The sequence below is a fragment of the Ochotona curzoniae genome, unplaced genomic scaffold (assembly GCF_017591425.1).
Source record: "Ochotona curzoniae isolate NIBS_2020 unplaced genomic scaffold, NIBS_Ocur_1.0 contig_2692, whole genome shotgun sequence".
NCBI classification, from domain to species: domain Eukaryota; kingdom Metazoa; phylum Chordata; class Mammalia; order Lagomorpha; family Ochotonidae; genus Ochotona; species Ochotona curzoniae.
Window position 1 is genome coordinate 14,181,333 of NW_024465556.1, and position 18,532 is coordinate 14,199,864.

At 42.4% G+C, this 18,532-nt stretch overlaps 1 protein-coding gene across 1 annotated transcript in view; it reads right to left on the minus strand.

The window, feature by feature from the left end:
• Positions 1 to 18,532, minus strand: part of DNA2 (DNA replication helicase/nuclease 2) — a 45,935-nt gene that overhangs the window by 15,517 nt on the left and 11,886 nt on the right. The window contains exons 6-15 of the mRNA XM_040975845.1: positions 16,848 to 17,067; positions 15,725 to 15,842; positions 14,915 to 15,080; positions 13,174 to 13,368; positions 11,954 to 12,184; positions 9,545 to 9,661; positions 9,350 to 9,459; positions 7,060 to 7,169; positions 2,769 to 2,993; positions 547 to 740 (exon numbers count right to left, since the gene is read on the minus strand). Of these exons, the coding sequence (XP_040831779.1) occupies positions 547 to 740; positions 2,769 to 2,993; positions 7,060 to 7,169; positions 9,350 to 9,459; positions 9,545 to 9,661; positions 11,954 to 12,184; positions 13,174 to 13,368; positions 14,915 to 15,080; positions 15,725 to 15,842; positions 16,848 to 17,067 (1,686 nt within the window). The remainder of the gene's footprint in view (positions 1 to 546; positions 741 to 2,768; positions 2,994 to 7,059; positions 7,170 to 9,349; positions 9,460 to 9,544; positions 9,662 to 11,953; positions 12,185 to 13,173; positions 13,369 to 14,914; positions 15,081 to 15,724; positions 15,843 to 16,847; positions 17,068 to 18,532) is intronic.

Genomic DNA, 18,532 nt, shown 5'->3' on the forward strand with positions numbered 1-18,532 from the left:
AGTGTCTGGGCTCTAGCCAAACCACATGGCAAACCGGGATGGAGCCCCGTCCTCCTCCAGCTTCAACCTGGTCCAGTCCTGGCTATGAAGAGCATCTGGGGAAAAACTAGTGGATGGAAGATCTCTCTGTCACTTTCAAAATAAATCAACAATTTAAAAAAAAAAAAAAAAAAAAGAAGGCCTGGCATGATAGCCTAGTGGCTAAATACTCAGCTTGCATGCCCTGGATCCCATTTGGGCACCAGTTTGTGTCCCAGCTGCCCCGCTTCCCAACCAGCTCCCTGCTTGTGACCTGGGAAAATAGTCAAAGATGGCCCAAAGCCTTGGGAACCTGCACCTGCTGGGTATACCCGTAAGAAGCTCCTGGCTCGATTAGCTCAGCTCTGGCCATTGTGGCTACTTGGGGAGTGAACCAGCGGATAGAAGATCTTTCTGTATCTCCTTCTCTCTATAAATCTGATGTCTAATAATAAATAAATCTTAAAAAAGAAAGAAACAAAAGAAAAAGCAATCTACCTTGAGATTATAACTGACTTGTTTACCCACCTGGCTTCCCGGTTCAGCACAAGGGGCGGGAGCTGCTGATGATCCCCCACCAGCACAAATCTCCGGGAAAAGAAAAGCGGCCCCAGGCAAATGGGCTGGCTGATTTGAGAGGCTTCGTCCACTATACAGAAGTCAAAAATTTTACGGGAAAATATTGGATGGTTTATTCCCATACATGTTGTTGCAACTATAAGCTAAAAACAAAGCAAAAAATAGAACAGCTTTTTAAATACATAAGATGTGCAATATATCTATACCATTTTTGAAAATAAAAGATGAATGGTAATTCTCTAATATCAAGTTCTATAACATTGATATCATAAAAAAATTTACTGTTATTATTTTTTCTATGAATTGAAAGAAAAAATCAAGCCACTTTTTCAGAGATTATGACCAATGCTCATATCTGGATATCTTCCAAGAGCATCTGAAACATTCAGAAGGCAAAAGTTTAACAATTTTGTTTTATATTTGTTTTAGAAGTCAATTTGGAATACGCTTGTTTTCCTTCCCACATGTAGAATTACAGACCCTGGACATGTCACATAAAACATGATTCCAGAACATGGAAAGACAGGAGTTCAGGCCCAAGGGACAGTATAGTAATTCATTTTTGCCCAAATTTAGAAATGAAAAGCTGGCAACCCAGCAATGCCACCTGGTTCAGACCAATGCACCTTCAACAAAAGCCTGCTAACACAGAGAAAGGAAAAACCTAAAACCCAGAAAACTTTGCTACAGTACATTGGGTCTCAATTGGCTAATCCTCTCCCTTCAGGTGCCAGGATCTCATGTGGGCATCAGTTCCAGTTCTGGCTGAACTACTTCCAATCCAACTCCCTACTTCTGGCCTGGGAAGGCAGTGAAGGATGGTCCAAAGTCGTGGGATCTTGTACCCACACAGGTGACCCAGAAGAAGCTCTTGGCTCCTGACTTTAGATCAGCTCAGCTCCAGTTGTGGCCACTTGGTGAGTAAACCAGCAGATGGAAGATCTTTGTCTCTCATTTTCTCTTTAAATCTACCTTCCAATAAAAGTAAATTATTCTTAAAATCAAAACCAAAAAACCAGAAAATTTTCATCCAACAGTCACCCATTCTAACCCAACATCCAAAAATTTATTGAAATAGAACTACGTATCAAGAAACGCACTACAGTGTACAGATACATGTGTCTTTTGTCTTCTGACTACACTTAAGTTAAAAATAAAGATTACTAGTGTTCCAACGGCATGGTACTTTCACAATACACATTCACCAGGAGCTTTCTGAGGATTCCCTGGATTTATGGATCTCAAAGACTTTTTTCACCAGGGAGCAGGCATTTAGCCCAGTGTTTAGGACACCTGCACCCAAAATTGGAGTGACTGGGTTCAAGTCCCAGCTCTAGTGCCTGACTCTATTTTCCCTGCAGCACAGACCTTGGGAGACAGTAGTTTTGGCTCAAATGTTGTGTTCCTGGATGCTACCTCGACTCTGGGCCCAGTCCCAGCCACTGAAGACATTTCAAGAGTGAATCATCTGATGGAAATGTACTCCCTCTATTTACCTCCCAAATAATTAAACAAGAATCTGGTGAGTTTGTGTTTGATGCAACAGCTGTCATTGGGGTCACCCGCTTCCCACATAAGAGTATCCAGTTCAAGGTCTGGCTACTCCACTTTCCATCCCATTTGCTATCAGTGCATATGTAGGAAGGCAGATGATAATAAATATGCAGGTCTCTCACACTGATTAGGGAATCAGGATCGGGTCTGGGGCACCTGCTTCAGGCTGATCTATCCCTGGCAAGTGTGGGCATTTACAGGTAAAACAGTGCATTAAAAAATCTATGCCTCTTTGTTTTCCCAATAAAAATAAAAAATTTTAAAAAGAAAATGAGAGATAAAGCCATAAAACAAAATTAGGTCCTGTATCAAAACTTAAAAATATTTATCACAACATGTAGGTAATTCTATTGCTTCTGACTCAAATGCACTAAAGAATCCAAATCATCAGTAGTTTTCTAAGCTAGCTGAACTGAGAAGGGAGAAGCCCTGAATAGACTAAAATACCTGATTTCATCTTGGAAGGAAAACAGCAAGCTATAAACCAATAAATCAGTCCTGGGGAATACATTGATCTAGTCATATGCAAACATAACCAACGCGATTAAATTTGTCACAGTGTCATTTCTCCGCATTTAGTCACAGAAATTACAGGCAGCAAGTATTGGTGCACTTACTTGGCTACTGTAGAGTTCTTCCAGATGAGCTAAAGATTTGACAGACTTTGATCTGCACACTTCCTGCTCTGTGAATTTCCGGATATCTGGATGAACCTTCTGAATCTGACCCAAACGCAAAAATCCAATTTTGAACTTGGCTAACTTCAAGAGGATATTATCAACAGCAGAATGTGTATAGCTGGTCAACAAAACACTGAAACCACAGGCGTAGAGGATTCTTACCTAAAAATGGATAAGAAAAACGGCATTATTTTAAATTCCAGAAAAAATCTTATGATGCATAAGATTGTCAAATGGAACCAGAAAATTTACTAGAAAGCATGTGTAAGTAACTTTAAGATCTGATTTGAAAGGAAGAGAAAGGAAGAGAGATCTTCCATCCATTCTTTTGTTCATTACTCAAATGCCTACCATAATCAAAGTTAGGGTGAGCTGGTCAGGAGCCCAAAATGCCCTCTGAGTCTCCTACATGCTAGCAGGGGCCCAAGCACTTGAGCCATCGCCTGCTCTCTCTCAGGCGAATTAGCGAGAAGCTGAATTTGAATCTCCCAGCAGACAGGATTCAAATCAGGAACTGAGAAATGGGTCCAGCACGATAGCATAGTGGCTAAATCTTTGCCTTCATGAGCTGGGATCCCATATGGGCACCGATTTTTGTCCTAACTTCTCCACTTCACATCCCAACTTGTGGTCTGGCAGAGCAGTAAAGGACGGCCCAAAGCCTTAGGATCCTCCAATTACGTGGAAGACCTGCAATAAGTTCCTGGCTCCTGGCTTCAGATCAGCTCATTTCTGGCCATTGTGGCTACTTGTAGAGTAAACCAATGGATGGAAAATCTTCCTCTCTGCATCTCCTTCTCTCTGTATATCTGAATTTCCAATAAAAATACATAAATCTTAAAAAAAAGGAAGAAGAAATGAGATACAGTTAGAACAGTTGAATTCACTGTGCTCTACAATTATTGCCCCACCAAATAACTTTATTTATTTATTTCAAAGATTCATTCATTTTCACTGGAAAGTCAGATTTACAGAGAGAAAGAGACAGAAAAATCCTCCATTTACTGGTTCATTTCCTGAAGTCAGGAGCCAGGAGATTCTTCCAGGTCTCCCACATGGGTGCAGGGTCCCAAGGCCTTAGCAGTCTCCAACTGCTTTCCAGGCCTCAAGCAGGGAGCTGGATGGGAAGTGGAACTGCCAGGAATAGAATAGGCGCCCATATAGGATCCTGGCGTATGTAAGGTGAAGACTTTAGCCACTAGGCTACAGCGCCAGGTCCTATTTATTTATTTGAACAGCAGAGATGCAGAGAGAGAGAGAAATTTTCCATCTGCTGGTTCACTCTCAAATGGTTACAGCAGCTAGGGCATACCAAAAGCTAGGAGCCCAGAACTCCATGTGGGTAGCCAGGGCCTAAGTAATTGGCCATCTTCCAGTACATTCCCAGACACATTAGCAGTGAGCTCCATCAAACCAGCAGAAGACATAAATCAGTACTCAAATGGGATGCCAGCATTATAGGTATCAGCTTAACCCACTGAGCTATAATGCTCATTCCACCCAAGGAGCCACAATACTAAATCCACTAAGTAGGTTTTTTTTTTTAAAAGCAGAGTTACACAGAAAAAAGGACAGATGGAGAGAATCTTCCATTTGTGGGTTTACTCCCCAAATGACGACAATGGTTGAATGTGGATGGTTCTGAAGCCAGGAGTCAGGACCTTCTTCCAGGTCTCCATGTGAGTACAGGGCCGCAAACATTTGGGTTATCTTCTGCTATCTTCTTAGGCACATTAGTACAGCTGGATCAGAAGTGGAGCCAGTGGGCCTCATACAGAAGCTTCATTTGCTACATCACACTGCTAGTACCCCAACACAGTAACTTTTTTTTTTTTTTTAATTATTATTTTTTTTTTTATTGGAAAGGCGGATATACACAGAGGAGAGACAGAGAGGGAGATCCTCCGTCCGATGATTCACTCCCCAAGTGAGCGCAACGGCCGATCCGAAGCAAGGAGACTCTTCTGGGTCTCCCACGCGGGTACAGGGTCCCAAAGCTTTGGGCTGTCCTCGACTGCCTTCCCGGGCCACAGGCAGGGAGCTGGAAGGTAAGCAGGGCTGCCGGGATTAGAACCGGCGCCCATATGGGATCCCGGGTGTGCAAGGCGAGGACCTTAACCACTTGCGCCGGGCCCCAACACAGTAACTTTTTAAAAACACTATATCCGGGCCCGGCGCGGTGGCGCAAGTGGTTAAAGGTCCTCGCATTGCACGCCCGGGATCCCATATGGGCGCCGGTTCTAATCCCGGCAGCCCCGCTTCCCTTCCAGCTCCCTGCCTGTGGCCTGGGAAAGCAGTCGAGGACGGCCCAAAGCTTTGGGAACCTGCACCCGCGTGGGAGACCCGGAAGAGGCTCCTGGCTTCGGATCGGCATAGTATCGGCCCGTTGCGCTCACTTGGGGAGTGAATCATCGGACGGAAGATCTTCCTCTCTGTCTCTCCTCTCTGCATATCCACCTTTCCAATGAAAAAATAATAAAAATAAATCTAAAAAAAAAAAAAAAAAACACTATATCCAAGTGTTTGGCCTATGATTAAGATGTCATTGCGGGGGTCTGACGGCATGGACTAGCAGCTAAAGTCCTTGCCTTAACACGCCCGGGGATCCCATATGAGCGCCGGTTCTAATCCCAGCAGCTCCACTTCCCAACCAGCTTCCTGCCTGTGGCCTGGGAATGCAGTCGAGGATGGCCAAAAGCTTTGGGACCCTGCACCCGTGTGGGAGACCTGGAAGAAGCTCCTGGCTCCTTGCTTCGGATCAGCCATTGCGCTCACTTGGGGAGTGAATCATCAGACGGAAGATTTTTCTGTCTCTCCTCCTCTCTGTATATCTGACTTTCCAATTTAAAAAAAACTGGTAAGGAAAAAAAAAGATATCATTTGAGGCATCAGTGTGCAGGTTCAAGTCTAAACTCTGGTCTCCTTTATACTTCCTGCTAAAGCACACATGAGAGGCAACAGGTGACAGCTTGAGTGGCAGGGTCCCACCTCCACCCACATGGCAGAAGTGGACTGAGTTCTTGGGTCCAGGCTTCAGCCTGGTCCAGCCCTGACAGTTGTAAGCACTGTATGGGAGATTGTCTGTCTCTTCTCCTTAACTGAATAAAAGCAAGTAAATTTTTAAAAACATTATAAAGCCAAGTGTTTCAACCAAAATTAAACAGTAGTATTATATATCAATGCTATGTAAATAAAGCATTGCCAGTAGTAATAAAATTGAATACATATCAACTTTTAGTAGTGTCTGGAACATATCAATCAATAAATATTTCCTGAGACCAGCATATCATTAACACTTGACATGTTATTTGGTACACCTGCATCCTAAATCAAGGTGCCTGGACTTGGCTGTCACCTCTGCTTCTATCCCAGCTTGCCGTTAATGCACACACTGGACGGCAGCAGGTAATGGCTCAAGCACTTGGGTCCCTGACATCCACATGGGAGACTTTCTAGTTTCAGGTCTCTGACATTGGCCTGGCGCAGACACAGTTTTCATAGGTCTTCCAGATCTCCCACACGGGTGCAGGGTCCCAAAGCCTTGGGCCGTCCTCGACTGTTTTCCCAGGCCACAGGCAGGGAGCTGGATGGAAAGTGGAGCTGGCCGGGATTAAAACTGGCACCCATATGGGATCCCGGGCGTGTTCAAGGTGAGGAATTTAGCCGTTAGGTCATGGCGCCAGGCCCATACCTTTTTCTTTTTAAAAATCTATTCACTTTTATTTAAATGACAAATTTTCAAAGAGAGAGAAGGAAAGACAGAGAGAGAGGTCTTCTATCCACTAGTTCAAATGACCACAATGGCTGGAGGTGAGCTGATGTATGGCCAGGAACCAAAAGCTTCTTCTAGGTCTCCCATATGTGTGCAGTGACCCAAGGATTTGAGCTATCCTCCACTGCTTCCTCAGGCAGAGAACTAGCCTCTACCCGACCAAGCTGGGCCTCACATCTATTGTTGTTTTAATATGGTTAACAGGGTTGAGAGGAATGCAAGTCCATACGGATCTCTGATTAGGGGCTGGGAGGGTGAAGGCATAGAGGAAGATGGATGGGACAAATGTTCTATTTTCTTTTTTTACTGTGTCACAGGAGGCAGAAGACTAATAAAAGTTTTCAAAGTTAAAGTGAAATAAGTATTTTCACATTAAAATTCTGCCCTTCTGATATCAAATATCACATGCTTTGAACTGAGGTTCTTAGCGTCTAAAATTAAGGACGATAACCTTACCAAAGTACATATTGTAGTTGTCTTCCCAGTCCCGGGCATGCCCACGATGAGCGTGTAATCCTTGGAGAGGAGAACCTTCTTCATGGCTTGCCTCTGGGGCTTATTCAAACCTACATTTCACAAGAGGAGGGCAACATTTCAGTGAACTATGTAAATATAGCCGTTTTTAGCCAAGTTTGTTCTCGCCTTGAATGTGCCGGGATCCCATATGGGCGCCAGTTCTAATCCCAGCAGCTTCACTTCCTGTCCAGCTCCCAGCTTGTGGCCTGGGAAAGCAGTTGAGGACGGTCCAAAGCCTTGGGACCCTGCACCCCATGGGAGACCTGGAGGAAGTTCTTGGCTCCTGGCTTTGGATCAGTGTAGTACCTGCCGTTCCACTCACATGTGCAGTGAATCATCAGACAGAATATCTTTCTCTCTGTCTTTCCTCCTCTCTATATATCTGACTTTGCAATAAAAAAAAAAAGATACATAAACCTTTAAAAAAAATTGAAACAGGGGCCAGCATTGTGGTGCAGCACAGTAACCCGTTAACCTTTGCCTGTGACTCGGCACTCTATATGGAGTCCCAGATGTTCCACTTCCAATTGTGTTCCCTGCTGGTGTGCCTACAAAAGCAATGCTTGCAAAGCTGCACACAAAAATGGAGAACCAGAGGAAACTCCACACTCCCAACTTCAGCAGAGCCAGTTCTACACAATGTAGCCATTTGGGGAGTGAAACAAGGGATGTAAGATTCCCTCCCTCTGTCTATCCTAATACATAACTATGCCTCTCAAATAAGTAAAAAATACATGCTTGTCGCTGTACTGCAGCAATGGACTTGATGTACAGAGCCGATAATAACACGCGTGGACTCTGACTGATGGTCCAAAGCCCAAGTTTATTAGTGGCATCAGACTTTATACACTGAGAGTCCACATGGGGTAAAGGAGGAAATATTGAGCTTATCAACAAGACCCATCAACTGTTTCCATACTCTTGATTGGAACTACTTTTGTTTTGTATATTCACCAGGTGAATCATTCACATGATTCACCACCAGGTGTTCTCATTCACGTGCTGTCCACTCAACCATTCTTATACAAATGATCTCCCATCAGGTATACAAAAGGTAGCCATTTGGTTGTTTTCATGCAAATACTGACCAATGAACGGTAATCCTGTGCTTGCTGACCTTCTAGGGTCACAAAGTCCTCCTACACATGCTTTTTAAAAAATAAATCCAAATGGAATCCAGAAAATGTAACTGGGGGCCAGCATTATGGTATATCAGTTAAAGCTGCCAACTGCGATTCCAGTATTCGATATGGTCACTGGTTTGATACGTGGCTGATTCATTTCTGATCCAGCTCTCTGCTAACGCGCTTGGGAATGCAGTGAAAGATGGCCAGAATGCTCGGGTGCCTGCAGCTACGTGAGAGATTGGCAAAAAGCTTCAGACTCCTGGCTTTGTGCTGGCCCAGCCCTAGCTGTTACGACATTTGGAGATTATATCAGTAATAGACCTCCCTTTCTCCATGTATACTTATTTTATTTTATTTAAAGATTTATTTTTATTATTTTTTTATTGGAAAGGCAGATATACAGAGAGGAGAGACAGAGAGGAAGATCTTCCATCTGATGATTCACTCCCCAAGTGAGCGCAACAGCCGATGTTATGCCGATCCGAAGCCAGAAGCCTCTTCCAGGTCTCCCATAGGTGCAGGGTCCCAAAGCTTTGGGCCGTCCTCGACTGCCTTCCCGGGCCACAGGCAGGGAGCTGGAAGGGAAGTGGGGCTGCCGGGATTAGAACTGGCGCCCATATGGGATCCTGGGCGTGCAAGGCGAGGACCTTAATCACTGCACCACCGCGCCGGCCCCAATGTATACTTATTTTAAACAAATAATCTTAAAGTAGGAAAGGAGGCCTGACATAGTAGCCGGGTGACTAAAGCCCTCGCCTTGCACGTGCTGGGGTCCAATATGGGCACCAGTTCAGGCACAGATGTTCGACTCCCCATCCAGCTCCCTGCCTGTGGACTGGGAAAGCAGCTGAGAATGGTCCAAAGCCACGGGATCCTGCACTAGCATGGGAGACCTAAAGGAGGCTCCTGGCTCCTAGATTCAGGTTGACCTGGCTCTGGCCATTACAGACATTTCGGGTGTGGACGAGTGGACATAGGATCTTTCTCTGTCTCTCCTTCTCTCTGTATATCTGCCTTTCCAATAAAAATAAATAAATTTAAACCAAAAAAGGAAAGAAATTGTAACAATTGTAACTAGCGCAGAAATGCTGACTATAACCTACCTTTTAGAATGTGAGCAACCGTGTCCTTTGCATCAGGTGGAAGGACAGAACTGAGGTAGGATACAAACTGGGGTTCGTGAAAGTCTATGATTAGATCTCGAAGTTTTTTGCTAAAAAGATGAAACGATAAAACATACTTTTAGTAATATTCCTTAGAAGAAGGGGAAGCTATCAGACTCATTCATTGCTACAAACCTGGTAAAAGTGTTTTCCATCAATTTAGAAAGATTTCCCAGTGGGGTATCTATATCACAATTTTTTTCTTCCTGGTCTAATCTGAACAAAGTTGATTCTGGAAGTACAGACAAATTCCTAAAATGGCAAAAAAACAAATATATATTTTTCATTTCACATATTTTATATGAGAAACATATTACTAACAAAGATAAACTGGCTAGAATAGCTATTAAAATGGCTATCGGCCTCATTCCCACGTCAATCAAAGATGAGAAAAGATGGAAAACAGGGCCTGGAGTGATGGCTAGCAGCTAAAATCCTCGCCTGGAATACGCTGGGATCCCATATGGGCGCCAGTTCTAATCCTGGCAGCTCCACTTCCCATTCAGCTCCCTGCTTGGGCCCGGAGAGGCAGTCGAGTGTGGCCTAAGGCATTGGGACCCTGCACCTGTGTGGGAGACCTGGAAGAAGTTCCTTGCTCCTGGCTTTGGATCAGTTCAACACAGGCCACTGCGGTCACATGGGGAATGAATCATTGGATGGAAGGTCTTCCTGTCTCTCCTTCTTTCTGTATATCTGCCTTTCCAATAAAAATAAATAAATCTTTTTAAAAAAAATGTTAAGGAGCTGGAAATCCACATGGATGCTGGTTCACGTCCTGGATGCTCCTCTTCCCTTCCAGCTCCCTGCTTATGACCTGGGAAAGCAGTGGAGGATGACCCAAATTCTTGGAACTCCTCACCAATGTGGGAGATCCAGAATAATCTCCTGGCTTCTGGCTACAGATCAGCTAAGCTACAGTCATTTCAGTCCCCTGGGGGAATGAATAAGCAGAGGGAATATCTTCCTCCGTTTCTTCTTCCCTCTGTAAGTCTGCCTTTCCAATAAGAAGAAATAAATCTTTGAAAAAAAGAGAGAGAACAATAACTCTTTTTTTTTTCAAGATTTATTTTTTTTTGTAAAGTCAGATATACAGAGCGACAGAGAGGAAGATCCTCCATCTGTTGATTCACTCCCGCAACAGCAGGAGCTGTGCCAATCTGAAGCCAGGAGCCAGGATCCTTCCCTGGGAGACCACAGGTGCAGGGTCTCAAGGCATCGGGCTGTCCTCCACTGCATTTCCAGGGCATAAGCAGGGAGTTAGATGGTAAGCAGGGCCACCGGGATTAGAACTGGTACCCATATCGGATCCGGGCATGTACAAGCTGAGGAATTTAGCCAATAAACTACAGCTCCAGGCCCAAAAAAGAACTCTCAACTGACACAGGGGTCATCTACTATCTCTTCTGATGATCACATAGGCAGTTGTGAAAATTAGATAAGATCCTGGCTGGCGCTGTGGTGCTGTGTAAAACCACAGCATGCAATTCCAATATTCTACTCCCAGCTACTCTACTTTGATCCACCTCCATGAGAATGAGCCTGAAAAAGGAGTGGAAGACAGTCAAATGTTTGCAACCCGCCCTCGCAGGAGACCCAGAGCAAGTTCTTCACTTGGATCTGGCCCAGTCTTAGTGGGTACAGTCACCTGGTGGATGGAAGATCTCAATCCCTCTCTGTAACTCTGCCTTTGAAATAAATAAATAAACCTTAAAATAATGTTAAACAAAACATTAGGAAGTGACTTAGTGATTCCACTGCTAAATCAACCCAGAGGAGCATGCATATATTCACACTAATACATTTACATATGAGGGTTCACAGCAATAGTACCCCAACCAGCAAGAAGAGAAACAGCTCAAATATGCCAGGTACCTACGCAACCAAGTATCAGTCCTAAAAGAATAGGTGCTGATATATGCTGAGATGTATGTGAACAGCAGCAATACTTTGCTCAATTTAAGAAGTCAAAAAGGAAAGAAAAAAAAAAAAGCCATAGAGCTCAGGATTTTACTTCCACCATACATTCAAACTGGAGAAACCCAGAGAGAGAGAAAGCAGATTATTGGTTGCCAGGGCCTACAGGCAGGAGAGAGCTGAGTGGTGGAAAAAAGGCTTCCTTTTTGGGAGATGAAACTGTCACACAGTAATACGCTTTAAAGTTGGAAACTGTCAGCTTCATGTGTTTATTGGATTTTATTTCAGTGTTTCCAAAAAAGCAATAAAGTACTAGTAAAACCTACAGCATGAAGATGTGTTACAAAAATAATATGCTAAGTGAAAAACACTGATCATCAGAGACCATAAATTACACCACCTCACTGACATGAACTGCTCAACACAGGCCAATCTAGAGAGGCAGAAAGTGAATTTAGTGGTTGCCAAGACAACAGACAAGTTGAGAGAAAATGATCACTATTGGGTGGTCTAAGTTTGACTGTGGTGATGGTGGAAAATGTTGGCACAGACATAGAAAACCACTGAATTGTACGGTGTCGATTAAGTACTGATAAAGCTACTGGCAAAAGGAAAGTGACGTTTCATTACCTGTCTAACACACATGTTACTGTCGTCACGGTAATCTCCTTCACATATCCCCTAGACAAAGCAAACAGTGTTCTCTCTTCTCCACTTAGAATAATTCTGTCACCTGCCATCAGATTTGTGATAGGCATGGCACCATTTTTCCGTTGGAAATTGTGCAAATACTGTCCGTCGCAAACTCTGGTTACACACTGTCTTCTAATCAGGCTGCCAACGCAGCTGCCACTCTCCTCCCTAGGAAGGGAAGAGAGCATACAGTAAACACAGTGTTTGCATTTTCCCACAATTCACTTGTCTAATGGACCCCTGAAAACAAACACTAAAGTGAGGCTGCTTTTTCAACACTCGTCATCTACAGAAAGTGTCAGCCATGCTCAGTAAACATCACTCAAAAGCAGACTTGCAGCAAAGCCCTAGGGAGTGACAGGAGGCTCCCACAGGCCAGGGATGCCTGCCAGTGGACTTAAGAGCCTTTCATCATTGGTCAACAACCCTTCTCTGGCGTTGAAAACATACTGCAGGAGACCAACCATAAAAATCTGACCCTGAACTCAAAGAGAACACAATAATAACTTATTTCTTTAGTCTTCATTCAAGGATTTACAATTGTTAGTAACAAAATAATGTCAAGCAATCTGATTCCGCAGCTTCCATGAAATAAGAATTTAATGCCGACAACCTCTCAGGTACTTATAGCAAATGCTATTCAAAGTCATTCGTTGGTTTGTATATTTGACAAATCTACTATACTTATGAAGCCTGTCATAATTTGTTTTGGGGCCAGCATGGTGGCTCAACAGGCTAATCCTCCACCTGCCAGGGCAAGCATCCAATACGAGTGCTAGTTCATGGCCTGCCTGCTTCACTTCTGATCCAGCTCACCACTAATCAGTGGTCCTCATAGTTGTGCAACCTTGTCAAATAAGCAAAGAAAATCAAAAATGAATTACAGGAAAAAATGTAACGTTTACACTGAGATTTCCTGAGGCACATTTGACCTGCTGACACTACATTACTAACAATCAGGGTAGCATACATAGCATACGTAGGTGATGCCACACGTGGAGCAATTCCCGAACACCATGCAGAGTTGTACTGAACGCATGAAATCACCTATCTTAACCACGCTATAAAACTTGCATTTGTCATGAATTTTAAATGCCATCATACCAGCTAGCCTATGCTACTAAAATTTCACTGCACTTATTAAACAGTCCACTTACATTTCCGAAGCAGGCCTGAACCAAATATTTTGGTGACTCTTTCTGTTATCCTTCGACTGTGACTCCAGAGTTAACATCAGACACCACAGGCTGAAATACTCTAAGTGTGTAGGCTTCAGATGTTCCGTTTCTTCCTTTATTCTGGGTAGAATGGCAACTGGGACCACACTGTCATCCTCCTGTTGTTCAATGGCTCTAAATATGAAGTTACCAGTTAGAAGACATACATAAAAAATTTCAATTGCTGGCTATAAAATAAAATAAGGTATTTCTAAAATAAGCACACACACATGATGAAATACAATGCAAATTTTTTTACAGAAAACAATTTTGCTTATAATGTACATCACTGTTGTATAAAATTTGACGTTGCATGATTTTTCCTTCATTGACTTACCCCCCGAGAACAACTTTAATTGGACATATTCTAGCTTTCATTTGTACATGCAGCAAGTTAGGCCCATTTGCTACTAGTTCTGTGACATAAGGAAGGTAACATAAACACAAGGAGGATTTTTCAAGTTACAATTTTGCTTAATACTAATTGTAAAAATTTATCTAATGAGGGCCCAGCATCGCAGCTCAATTGACTAAGTCTCCCATAGCAAGCACTGGGAAACAAAATGGGCATTAGACCGAGTCCCACAGGTTCAACCTTCTTTTCTTAAAAATTTATTTTCATTGGAAAGTCAGATAAACAGAGAGGAAGAGACACAGAGAGGAACACCCTCTGTCCAACAAATTAACCCCCAAGTGACCGCAACGGCCCATGTGCAACTGATCTGAAGCCAGGAGCCATCCTCGACTGCTTTCCCAAGCCACAAGTAGGGAGCTGGATGGGAAGTAGGGCTGCCGGGAGTAGAACTGGTGCCCACACTGGATAATTGTGAGTGCAGGGCAAGGACTTTAGCTGTTAGGCCACTGTGTCGAGCTCTTGCTTTATTTATTTATTTATTTAAATGATTTTTACATAGTTAATTATGGTGATAAGGTTCAAGGACTACAGGAAGGTGGGTGAGACCATTATTTCTGCATTCTTTTTTTCCTTGCTGTATCTGGGGGAAGAGGGAGATAAGGAGAGAAGGCACACTCAGACTCCCAAAAGCGTCTGTACTCTGAGATGGAGAACAGTCACCAGACTCTACCCCAGAGTTCCCAGTTTGGGCCATGCTCCAAGGTCCTGCCCAAGAGGTTTAACAGTTCCACAGCTCTGAATTAAGGCTGAACTTGCCACTCCAAGCACAATGAAATCTCTCCAGAATCCACTAGTTGACACAGTCCACCTTAAAGTCTCCATTTACCCAGTTATTCACGTCCAACACTTGGCTTACACAGAAAATCAATTTGTTCTGTCTTCCATTATCTGTTGTGGTACCAGGTGTCCTCCATGTGCAACTGGATATGCTTTCCACTGCTCCTCTAAGCCACCGAAGAGGCCCAGCTCTGACACATGCACTCTACAGTCAGACCATGGAACCTGAAACTCCATGGTTGGGGACTGCCCTTGCACTAGTTAGTGTAGGCATTTGGGAAGTGAATCAGCAGATAAGAGATAAATATCTTCCAAATTCTTCCCAACTCCCAAAAGTTAAAAAAAAAAAAAAGAGGGAGCAGGGGGATTTTTACAAAATATGGATTAAATGACATCATAAAGGCCAAGATCAAAAGCTGAATCACAGCACGCCAATTCACGCTCAACTATGCTTTCAGAAATAATGCTCCTGGAAGCCAGTGTGTTTACCTGCTATAGAGAGCACAGATGCCTGCTTGTGAACAGTACTGGCAGGTTTTTTCTTCCTCTATTATTTCTGGTAAAGAAGCAAGCTGTGTTTTATCTTTTCCAGTAGCAGGTTTGCTGATACGGTGAAACAAAGAGTACGCCATCTGGTTTCTCAGCATTAACAATTCTATAAAAACAGAAGCAAGTGTCTTTTAAACAATCTCAGAAAGTGTGTCACGTATCTTTTTACACTATATAAGCAAAAGTTCAGATTTGAAGATTGTTTCAAAAAATTTGGGAACACATTTTTCCCCATTAGACAAGTTGAACAGCTTCTTTAAATAACTACACGCCATTAACTAGAATTATTTTGAAGTTGGTATGTTATTGTCTAGTGGTAAATACAAACATAACTATCTCTCTTAGACATTTCAAAAGAAAGTTCTGAGTCATGAAGACTTTTAAAAATAAATAACAATAAAGTCAACTTCTTTTTACAAAAATACCACAACTACAAATTAAAACCTGTAGTAGGCCTATCAAGTGCACTGAGCAGACAACTGAGTAAAAATATAAAGACAGCACTCACAGAGAAACAGAATTTAAAGGATATTCTTATTTTGACGTGAAAAACACTTTGAAATCCCGCATTATTTTTTTTTAAACACACGCATTTTTCCAATAATGTTCTAAAGATTTCATATGTGCAGGGATTTCAGAATGTTTCCACATCAAAAGGAATTTCTTTTCTCATCTTATTTTCCCTGCAAAGGTACCACCAAAAGATAAGATCGAGGAGGACAAACTAGAGAATTCAGCAAACAGCTGTACCTCTCTTGTCTAGGTGTTTGGCAGGCACAGGGTACATCTGCCCGGTTTTGAGGTACAGAAGCAGGCCAGCCTCAGGGTCGGCTCTTCTCTCCTGGCTGAGCAGTGTGTACAGAACCACCTGCAAGAGCAGTGAGCACGTTAGCAAACAAAGCCATACCAATCTACTTCCTCACACTGTCATGCAGTCAACACAAAATTCTACAATCAAAAGGAAAATGAACCTTTTTCACACTGAAAATAACATGAGCAAAACTGGAAAAGGTAACAACAAAACTGATGTCAAAAACTGGACTTCCACAAAACAAATAGTTTATGTTGTCTGGCTTAAAAAAAAAGGAAATACAGTGAATTATTCCTAGATATTGAATTAAGGAACGGAATTCATGAACTCATGTTTTATAATTTTGAAGTTAATGACCTTCAAAAACAATAAATAATAAATTAAAATAGTAATATGATCTTCCTCAAATACTTATTTATTTTTATCGGAAATACAGACTTACAGAGAGAAGGAAAGACAGAGAATAAGGTCTTCCATTCAGCAAAGCATAGCTAAAACAAGGGGCTGGCACTCAGCACAGCATGTAAGATGCTACCTACCATATCAGAGTGCCTGGCTCCACTTCCAACGCAGGCTTCCTGACAATGCATACCTGTAAGGTAGCAGGTGACGGAAGACCCAGGTGGAGATCCCGGCTATGTGGCTATTTGCAGAGCATGAACCACTAAATATAAGATCTCTCTCAGATACATTAAATTTAAATAAACAAATGGAATGACTTAAAGACTTCTCAGACCCTTTAACACGGTAATGCACATTTGTAAAACATTCACTTGGTTTCCCCAATTTACATGACTAAGAAATTCCTTTTTTAGAAGCATCTGTTTATTCTGGGAGTTTTGGCAGCATAAACTTGGCAACACTACATTATAAATTCAGGTCTTGGATACTTTGCTGAAGAAAATTTTCTATTGAGTGTGTATATGTTGGTAAACTAAGTGAAGTAAGCTGATGTATCTAAAATTGAAAAATATTACATGAAGCTGAATTTGACACCAATTAATGAGACAGACTACAGTCTAAAATATCTAAACATTCAAATAATTTTCTTAAAATGTATACCTGACTACGGTGTTCAATAGAATTTGATTCTTTGCCAGTCTTAAGTTCCAAAGGCATTATCTTATATTTTGATTTACAATCTCGATGTATTTTCACACCAACTGTAACATCTATTTTGCCCTTTAGTCCAAACCTAGGGGACCAAATGCTTTCTTCAATATCCAATGAATTGATTACTTCAATATGACACATTGAATTAGTGTTACTGCCATCACTTGGCCTGAAAAAAAACAAAACGAAAAAAGAAGCTTTAATTAGAAACAAGAAGCTTTAATTAGAACATTTTGCACATTACAAACTTGCTGCTCACAACTATCTCCTTCATACAGAAAACGTGGGGATCAAAAGTTTATAAACTTTTTATAGCAAAGACTCTCAAAGTGTGGCACCTTGCCAATAACATCAGCATCACCTGGCAACCATTTCTGAATTCACAGGTGCCACTCTACACCAAATCAAACAGAAGGTGTAAACACGAGGCCCAGCAAGCCGATTAACAAACACTCTAACAAATCTGCTGCATGAATAGGTTTGAGAGTCATTGTTTTGTGGGCCCTAACATAACTGAACCTTTATTAACCCATCCTTTTCAGTTTGTTTTTATGACAGTCTTGAAAAGTCGTTTTCCTTAAGCCAAGACAACTGCAGTGATGTGGAGAGCTGGAGGCACCACATCAACCTGAGTATTCTGACAATTATGACACAAATTAATACATAACAACACAATTAATGAATGTGTTGTGTCCTATTTAGAAAGGGATGTGTTCGCTCACGTAATACGCATTGAACTGTGTAAGAACACGCTGCTTGGGCCCACTGCCTATGAAACATGGGGCTTGGTCAGGCAACATTTCACACATCTGCACAGAGCAATCTTCACAGGACCTCACGGCCATGACTACAATTCCATTATGTTCTTTACTTAATCATGAAGAGAATTCACCTTGGCCACTATCAAGTTCTAATTGTTTTTTAATATTGTTATTAAATAACAACTGCTAATTGACTCAATATTAATAAGCTATGAAAGAGGTTCAGATGTAAAACTTAAATAGCCAAGAGCAAAGGGAGAAAAAAAGAATATTGTTTTTATTTATTTTTTAAAGATTTGCTTATTTATTTGAAAGGCAAAGAGAGATCACTCCGAGAACATCCACAACAGCCAAAGCTGGATCAGACCAAAACCAGGATTAAGCAGTCTCCTAGAGCTCTCCCAGGTGCGTGCAGGAGCCCAAAAATTTGGGCCATCTTGGCTGCTTTCCCAGGTGCAGTAGCAAGGAGCTGGATGGGAAGTAGAGGAGGTAAACCTGTACTGCGTAGCCACTGCAGGCAGTAGCTTTACTTGCTGCATCATGGTACCAATACTTGTGTTGCACAAGATATAAACAACTTAAAAATGAGGGGCAGGTTTGACAAGCAGTTTAAGCATTTACTTGGGACACTCACACCTGAAATCACCGCACCAATTCAAGTCCCATCTACTCTTCCTGATCCAGTTTCCTGCTAGTAGGAGGCAGCACATGATGGCTCAAGTAACTGAGTTCCTACTAATCAAGTGGGAAATTCAGATGTACTTTCTGGCTCCTGGATTCAGCCAACCCAACCCTGGCTGTTGAAGCTGCTTCAGCTTGCTGCTAAAGAGCCTGAGAGGCAACAGGTAATATTCCTGCCATCCTTGAAAGACT